General features: G+C 41.1%; 1 protein-coding gene across 3 annotated transcripts in view; it reads right to left on the bottom strand.

The window, feature by feature from the left end:
* Positions 1-26: 26 nt before the first annotated feature.
* The window catches only part of sh3rf2 (SH3 domain containing ring finger 2), a 39,047-nt gene continuing 29,682 nt past the window's right edge, over positions 27-9,391 (bottom strand). The window contains exons 8-12 of one of the 3 annotated variants that reach the window (XM_057849688.1): positions 4,613-4,783; positions 4,141-4,415; positions 3,750-4,057; positions 1,192-1,493; positions 27-1,116 (exon numbers count right to left, since the gene is read on the bottom strand). In XM_057849688.1, coding sequence (XP_057705671.1) covers positions 936-1,116; positions 1,192-1,493; positions 3,750-4,057; positions 4,141-4,415; positions 4,613-4,783 — 1,237 coding nt within the window. In that variant the 3' untranslated portion in view covers positions 27-935. The remainder of the gene's footprint in view (positions 1,117-1,191; positions 1,494-3,749; positions 4,058-4,140; positions 4,416-4,612; positions 4,784-9,391) is intronic. The other 2 variants (XM_057849690.1, XM_057849689.1) reach the window with 2 other exon arrangements.

Raw genomic sequence — 9,391 nt, 5'->3', positions numbered from 1 at the left:
ATGTAAATTAAAATAAAGGGTCATTCAGGGGCCCCTATGGTCCTGAGGCCCGGAACAACATATCCGGTTGCCCCCCCACCCCGTCGACGGGCTTGTATATATAATATTTATAATAATTTCAGTTCAAACTTTTCTCCAGGTACTCCGGTTTCCTCCCACATCCTAAAAACATGCATGGTAGACTGGTTGAACACTCCATATTGTCCGCAGGTGTGACTGTGTGCGTGAATTGGTGTTTGTGGCCGGCATCAAGTTCAGGGTCTAGCTTGCCTCCTGCCCATTGTTAGCTGGGATAGGCTCTGGCATCCCCGTGAAGATAAGCGGTTCAGAAGATGTATGAATGAATGGTTTGGAAGTCTGTCGTCGTCAATGGCACCCAATGAGATCATGTTGTGCTAATTACTAAATAAAGGATGGGTGTCCATGCAGTTTTATACATTTCAGATGCAAAGGCCACACATTTGTTGGACTATTCATTAACTGCCACCAGGTCAACAAACGTATAGTTCTAATGAGAATGTACTCTCTTCTGGAGTAAAATATTTCCTTTTTTTTTTTTTAAAGACCTAATTAATCAACCTCTTTATTCAAGTCATGTTTTTTAGTTCTCTTAAGTATTTTTATTGCCCCATATTTAATTTCACATCGTTGAATAGATTATTTTCTTTGCAGCTTTTGACAAAGGCACTCGCCTACTGTATGTGGTATCTAATGTGGGCAGAATCAGAGAGACAGTTGTTTGGTAGGGTTATGTGCAAATTCTTAGTAGATGTGAAACATACAGTACATGCTCCTACACAGACTAAAGAAGCACAACATATGTCTACAGATTTTAAAATGAGGTAAAAAAATAAACTTAATGGAAATCTCTGCTGGCAGTTTCTACTACTGGATCTGAACAAAGTGTATACAAAATATATTAATTCCACAAGTAATCAAGGGAGCCTTTCCAGAGCGTGAAGAATACTATTGTGAAACAGGCCCGTCTGGCCGCTGATCTCCTGAGTAATGAGGACACGTCCGTCAGGGCGAGGTCTGTGGACCAGGACCAGCTCTCCTTGAAGAAGACTGAGTTCAGAGTCTGTCTGGGCTAGATGTGTTGAAGTCACTCTGTGTCTGAGGGGGACAAACAGTGAACCTTTGTTTCATGAAACATTCTTTAGTCAATGCTTTTTCCATTTCTAAAAGTACCTGGTGGGGCTGAACTGAGCCGAAACGGCTGATAGCGACGGCTGTAACAACATTGGTTTTGAGTTTGTGTTTAGGTCTGAGGGAGCTGTTTCAATGCCCTTTCTCAAAGTTGTTGATTTTCCATCTTTGAGAAGGATTCCAGGTCCATCTCTCCCCAAAGTGAGTGATGGCGCCCATACTTCAAGTTGGGGAGGTGCTGGGGTGAAGTTGGATGGAATCTGGCTTCCTGATGACCAGGAGGAGGTCCTAAGCCGTGGAGGTGGGGGGTCATCTTCTGTCAGGAAACGCACGGACTTGGCTGGCTAGAAAAATCCAGGACATTGAAACGTTTTGTTAATATCGCTTAATTTTATACTAATTTCAATTTTAATCCTTTTACATAGGAATTATATATATTTTCTACCCTTACAGTGCACTCATTTACGTAACTCATTGACGGCACGAAACGTTCAATCCATGTTGACTGGGAGGGGCCAATGAACGTTTATTTGCTTGTCCGCCCCTCAAAGTAAAAATTTTGTGTCTGTGTGCGGAGTGAAATTACAGTCGGAGTTCAGAATTTGAACTGAGTAAAAATATTCGCATATATAAACTGTGCTATGAACATTTGATTTGGTCACAACGTATTCAGGGAGGGTCCTTAATGTACGTCAGTGTTATACAGTGTTAAGAGTGGGTACCTCTTGGTACCTCACAATACGATACGCGATCCAAAGCTCACGATAACGATGATCGGACGATATGGCGATGCAACGATTATCGATACATTGGTCAGGAAATCATTTCAGGACATTCTACAAACAACTAATAAACAGAAAAACAAGCTTCTGCTGTGAAATGGAATAAGTTTATCACTAGTAGACGTGCAATCCATTTGAACTGGGAGGGTGGCAATGAATGAACATTCGTTCATTTGCTGCCATCCCTCCCACTTCAAACGGATTGAACGTCTATGGCGGTCGGGGGCAGCCAATGCCAGGCAATGAGGGATTTACCTGTTACTTCCTGTTGATTTTGGGATATTTTAGGGGCCTCTTCACCATTTCAATATTTTGTCACACACGTAGACTTATACTGTAGGTTACTGTTAACTGTGTATGTAGTTCTATTACCATTGCTAGTGTGTGTATATATATTTTATAGGGCTGTCAAAATTATCGCGTTAACAGGCGGTAATTAATTTTTTAAATTAATCACGTTAAAATTTTTGACGCAATTAACGCACATGCCCCGCTCAAACAGATTAAAATGACAGCACAGTGCAATGTCCACTTGTTACTTGTGTTTTTTGGAGTTTTGTCGCCCTCTGCTGGCGCTTGGGTGAGACTGATTTTATGGGCTTCAGCACCCATGAGCATTGTGTAATTATTGACATCAACAATGGCGGGCTACTAGTTTATTTTCTGATTGAAAATTTTACAAATTTTATTAAAACGAAAACATTAAGAGGGGTTTTAATATAAAATTTCTATAACTTGTACTAACATTTATCTTTTAAGAACTACAAGTCTTTCTATCCATGGATCGCTTTAACAGATGTTAATAATGTTAATACCATCTTGTTGATTTATTGTTATAACAAACAAATACAGTACTTATCTACCGTATGTTGAATGTATATATCCATCTTGTGTCTTATCTTTCCATTCCAATAATAATTTACAGAAAAATATGGCATGTTTTATAGATTTGATGAATTGTGATTAATTACGATGAATTAATTTTAAAGCTGTAATTAACTCGATTAAAAATTTTAATCGTTTGACAGCCCTAATATTTTTCTCCCTTTGCTAACAGGAAATTGACACTTCGGGTATTGTTCTTCCTTTACGTTTGTCGGGAAAAATGTCTAATATGTAACTACCTAAAGCAAAAATAGGTTGCAGGAAAATATTTATTTGCATTACAAATGAGAATTCGGGGTGGGATTTAATAAGTTTTCATTGTCCCACTCCCTTTCAGGCATTTTTGTCCATTTGTTTTGTTACTTGTTATGCAACCAGTTGAAAGCAAAAGAACTGTAGATTAATGTAACTGCCGGAAATTAAATAAAACAAAAAATAATAATGGGATGGATGTCTAGCGCCGTCACGGACACTGAAAGATGAGCATCCACAGCCAATCCTCAGTTTAAATGAATTAGCCATCTATCGCTATCAATGGCATGCAATGAGTTAAATACTATGAAAAAAAATCTAGTCTAACTTGGGGTCATAGGAAAGTTTGTTTCTATATATTGTAATTTAATTAATTTACCTTTTATTAGCACAACAATTACTTTAAAAAAAGGAATAATATAATCATAAACAACTACTATACTCATTTATTTAAAATAGTTATTTTAAATTTTGGTACCCGGCATCCCAATATGTGGACATGATATTTTTTAGGCCACACTTGTACACCAAATGTTAATATTGTGGGCCACACGACTGAATATGTGATGTCCTTGTATGTGGATTTCATGTTTCTATGTTGTTGTTGTTGTTGTTGTTGTTTTTTAATTACCAAAAACAGCAACCTTCCCAATAAAGGGTTAATTTGAGTATTATTTTTACCTTGTCTGCAGTGCTCTTGTGTGAATCAGGTCTGACGAGAATTGAGTGAGGGCCACTGGACGGTTGCCGCTCATTGTGATAACCCCCTGCTTCATGTGAGGAGGTAAAGTCCCTGTCTTTTGAAAGGTGTGCAGCAGAGAGCGCTGTTGGCTCACTCATCCAGCCTGCTGGTCTTCCAGAATTGGCTGGAATTCCAGTGTTTTTCTTCCTCAGCAGGGCGGGCGAGTATCCGGATGCCTGAACTTGAGCAAAGTGCTCCGAGTTGGTGGGTACATTCAAATTGGATGAATTGTTGAAAGGGTTGGAAACTGGAAAAAGTATTGAAACAAATTTGAAGACATTATTTTGTCTCGACACTAAAAATTAGGAGATTGGTTGGATATTTATTCACCTCTGTGCGGGTTAAAGAATCTCCGTACTGTCTCCCAACCTGGCGTGCTCCCATAGAAGGATGATTTTCCTGTGCCTGTGGATGACATTGCGTGCTGTGCTCCATTTGGCACATGTGGGACCTGTCCCGCTGTGTACAGCGCTCCATCAGTATTTACCCTATCAGGAGCAAGGACCCCAGCAGGACTCCTGGAAGTGGTGTGCTTCTTTGCTGCCGCTGTGTTGTGCTGTGACGACAAACTCACCGGTTTAGTCTCCAGGAGTCTGGCTGACGTTCTGCATCAAGACATGGTAGGATAAAGTTCACTATCCGAACTTTAAATGATATATTCCACAGATTCCTTTACGTAACTCAATGCATCAGATACATTTGACATTTTGAATGATTAAACATTCCTGCCCACACAAATGTACTGCATTTGCATCCAAGTGTTGGCTGACGCATACTGCCGTCAGGGATCGTGAACTTTCACCTGAGCACAGGAGTGATGTAGTTGTTGGGCAGGATGCCGACTTTGCCTGTTCGGAGTGACAACCCACGCAACCAGCCTTCTTTAAACTTCCCGTACACTCCCACCATCTCGCCTTTCCTCAGCTCCAGCTCCTCTATGCGTTGTGGCTTATAAGAATATAGCACAGCACACCTAAGGAGTGAGACACGTAGCCCATATTACTATCACACCCTGATGAAGGCAGACATGTGGTTGGTTCTATATGTCCTGACATCATTTAATGTGATAAAACGAGTTAGAATGCTAAAAGTAACAAGTTACTTAAGAGAGCTTAACGATTTTAGTGAGGTTTACGCAATAGCTTAAGTTAGCATGATTAATAGTAGGATGTTTGTTTTTAACAGCGTTAAAAAAATATTGATGAACAATTGTAAAGGTTTCATTACGTTGACAATTTCACCCTATCAAAGCAGTCATTCAGCATTCCAAACAGAATGTACGGTGGCCAAGAGGTGTCAGGCGAAATGTCCAAACACTTTGCAAAAAGAAAAAAACACGAACCCCAATTTCAAACACTTTGCAAAAGAAAAAAGCACGAATGCAAACTGCCACAACACGATCCCCAATTGCAAAAGTACGACTGCAAAATTGGCAAAAACACGAACCCCAATTGCCACAGCGCGAATGCAAATCGCCACAACACAACACGACAGCAAGACGCCCAAGAAGAAGACCCGGAAGTAGACATGAGGACCACAACTCCCGCCCTCCTCCTGCTGCTGCTGCTATCGTCTAACTGCAACTCATCATTTCCACACACGTATAGAGCTGGAAAACATAAGTTTCATAATTCACTCACACATTTACACTTTGAATATTGCTACAGTGCCTTGCAAAAGTATTCGGCCCCCTTGAACCTTGCAACCTTTCGCCACATTTCAGGCTTCAAACAAAGATATAAAATTTTAATTTTTTGTCAAGAATCAACAACAAGTGGGACACGATCGTGAAGTGGAACAAAATTTATTGGATAATTGAAACTTTTTTAACAAATAAACTGAAAAGTGGGGCGTGCAATATTATTCGGCCCCCTTGCGTTAATACTTTGTAGCGCCACCTTTTGCTCCAGTTACAGCTGCAAGTCGCTTGGGGTATGTTTCTATCAGTTTTGCACATGGAGAGACTGACATTCTTGCCCATTCTTCCTTGCAAAACAGCTCGAGCTCAGTGAGGTTGGATGGAGAGTGTTTGTGAACAGCAGTCTTCAGCTCTTTCCACAGATTCTCGATTGGATTCAGGTCTGGACTTTGACTTGGCCATTCTAACACCTGGATACGTTTATTTTTGAACCATTCCATTGTAGATTTGGCTTTATGTTTTGGATCATTGTCCTGTTGGAAGATAAATCTCCGTCCCAGTCTCAGGTCTTGTGCAGATACCAACAGGTTTTCTTCCAGAATGTTGCTGTATTTGGCTGCATCCATCTTCCCGTCAATTTTAACCATCTTCCCTGTCCCTGCTGAAGAAAAGCAGGCCCAAACCATGATGCTGCCACCACCATGTTTGACAGTGGGGATGGTGTGTTCAGGGTGATGAGCTGTGTTGCTTTTACACCAAACATATCGTTTTGCATTGTGGCCAAAAAGTTCCATTTTGGTTTCATCTGACCAGAGCACCTTCTTCCACATGTTTGGTGTGTCTCCCAGGTGGCTTGTGGCAAACTTTAAACGAGACTTTTTATGGATATCTTTGAGAAATGGCTTTCTTCTTGCCACTCTTCCATAAAGGCCAGATTTGTGCAGTGGACGACTGATTGTTGTCCTATGGACAGACTCTCCCACCTCAGCTGTAGATCTCTGCAGTTCATCCAGAGTGATCATGGGCCTCTTGGCTGCATCTCTGATCAGTTTTCTCCTTGTTTGAGAAGAAAGTTTGGAAGGACGGCCGGGTCTTGGTAGAATTGCAATGGTCTGATGCTCCTTCCATTTCAATATGATGGCTTGCACAGTGCTCCTTGAGATGTTTAAAGCTTGGGAAATCTTTTTGTATCCAAATCCGGCTTTAAACTTCTCCACAACAGTATCTCGGACCTGCCTCGTGTGTTCCTTGGTTTTCATAATGCTCTCTGCACTTTAAACAGAACCTTGAGACTATCACAGAGCAGGTGCATTTATACGGAGACTTGATTACACACAGGTGGATTCTATTTATCATCATCGGTCATTTAGGACAACATTGGATCATTCAGAGATCCTCACTGAACTTCTGGAGTGAGTTTGCTGCACTGAAAGTAAAGGGGCCGAATAATATTGCACGCTCCACTTTTCAGTTTTTTATTTGTTAAAAAAGTTTAAATCATCCAATAAATGTTGTTCCACTTCACGATTGTGTCTCACTTGTTGTTGATTCTTGACAAAAAAATTAAATTTCATATCTTTATGTTTGAAGCCTGAAATGTGGCGAAAGGTTGCAAGATTCAAGGGGGCCGAATACTTTTGCAAGGCATTGTATATGTGCTTGGTGACCATCTCCACGGACCTTCAAGAAGTCACCCCCCCCCCCGCGAGATGCAAATTTATATAAAATGTCAATCGTTTGTGCTGTTAAAGTTTTGTTTGTCCTGCTGTCGTTTTAGAGATATTTAAAATTATTTTATAGGTAAGGTAGGTATAGGTTTCTTTATTTAAATTAGCCGCAGCTAGGCTAAGGCTTAGCCTAGCTCCCACGGCTAATGGAGGGTACCAAATCGCTCAATAACAGAGTGGGTGTCCCAACAACTAACACGAACATAACACAAAGAAATTCGGGTCCGTTTTGCTGTAAATGGGGGGCTTGAGATATTAATTTCGAGTGATTATGTCACACCCAGCCCCTCATTTACTGCAAAATGGACCCAAAGTGGTACCATTCGTTTGTGCTACGTTTGGGCTAGTTGTTTGGACACCCCTCTGTTCTTGAGCAATTTGGTACGCACAGTTAGCCACGGGAGCGAGGCTACGGAAAAGCTACGAGCGACGTCACCACTCGAAATTAATATCTCAATAACAGCATAATATCTAGTAAACAGTTCCAGCACAAACGATTAACACAATTTTTAATTGAAAAGGGGGGGGGGGGTAGCTGACCTCAGATTTACCTATTAAAGAATTGTAGAAATCTACAGTGGGGCAAATAAGTATTTAGTCAACCACTAATTGTGCAAGTTCTCCCACTTGAAAATATTGGAGAGGCCTGTAATTGTCAACATGGGTAAACCTCAACCATGAGAGACAGAATGTGAAAAAAAACAAACCCAGAAAATCACTGTATGATTTTTAAAAAATGTATTTGCAAATCATGGTGGAAAATATGTATTTGGTCAAAACCAAAAGTTCATCTCAATACTTTGTTATGTACCCTTTGTTGGCAATAATGGAGGCCAAACGTTTTCTGTAACTCTTCACAAGCTTTTCACACACTGTTACTGGTATTTTGGCCCATTCCTCCATGCAGATCTCCTCTAGAGAAGTGATGTTTTGGCGCTGTCGTTAAGCAACTCCCTCCACAGATTTTCTATGGGGTGGAGATCTGGAGACTGGCTAGGCCACTCCAGGACCTTGAAATGCTTCTTACGAAGCCACTCCCTTTGTTGCCCTGGCTGTGTGTTTGGGATCATTGTCATGCTGAAAGACCCAGCCACGTCTCATCTTCAATGCCCTTGCTGATGGAAGGAGATTTTCACTTAAAATCTCTCTATACATGGCCCCATTCATTCTTTCCTTTACACAGATCAGCCGTCCTGGTCAGTTTTCAGAAAAACAGCCCCAAAGCATGATGTTTCCACCCCCATGCTTCACAGTGGGTATGGTGTTCTTCAGATGCAATTCAGTATTCTTTCTCCTCCAAACACGAGAACCTGTGTTTCTACCAAAAAGTTCTATTTTGGTTTCATCTGACCATAACACAGTCTCCCAGTCCTCTTCTGGATCATGCAAATGCTCTCTAGCGAACTGCAGACGGGCCTGGACGTTACTGGCTTCAGCAGGGGGACACGTCTGGCAGTGCAGGATTTGAGTCCCTGGCGGCGCATTGTGTTACTGATAGTAGCCTTTGTTACTGTGGTCCCAGCTCTCTGTAGATGATTCACTAGGTTCCCCCGTGTGGTTCTGGGATTTTTGCTCACCGTTCTTGTTATCATTTTGACGCCACGGGGTGAGATCTTGCATGGAGCCCCAGATCGAGGGAGATTATCAATGGTCTTGTATGTCTTCCATTTTCTAATAATTGCTCCCACAGTTAATTTCTTTACACCAAGCGTTTTACCTATTGCAGATTCAGTCTTCCCAGCCTGGTGCAGGCCTACAATTTTGTCTCTGGTGTCCTTCGACAGCTCTTTGGTCTTGGCCATCGTAGAGTTTGGAGTGTGACTGACTGAGGTTGTGGACAGCTGTCTTTTATACCAATAATGATTTAAAACAGGTGCCATTATTACAGATAACGAGTGGAGCCTCGTTAGAAGATGTTAGACCTATTTGACAGCCAGAAACCTCTGTAGGTGACCAAATACTTATTTCCACTCTAATTTGGAAATAAATTATTTAAAAAAATCAAACCATGTGATTTTCTGTTTTTTTTTTCCCCACATTCTGTCTCTCATGGTTGAGGTTTACCCATGTTGACAATTACAGGCCTCTAATCTTTTCAAGTAGGAGAACTTGCATAATTGGTGGTTGACTAAATACTTATTTGCCCCACTGTGTATATATATATCCATATGAAACGACAGCAGCACAAACAAAACTTTTACAGCACAAACGATTG

The sequence above is a fragment of the Corythoichthys intestinalis genome, chromosome 11, assembly GCF_030265065.1.
Source record: "Corythoichthys intestinalis isolate RoL2023-P3 chromosome 11, ASM3026506v1, whole genome shotgun sequence".
Taxonomy (NCBI): domain Eukaryota; kingdom Metazoa; phylum Chordata; class Actinopteri; order Syngnathiformes; family Syngnathidae; genus Corythoichthys; species Corythoichthys intestinalis.
Note: the sequence above shows the minus strand (reverse complement) of the source record. Positions and strands in the feature narration are given on the sequence as shown.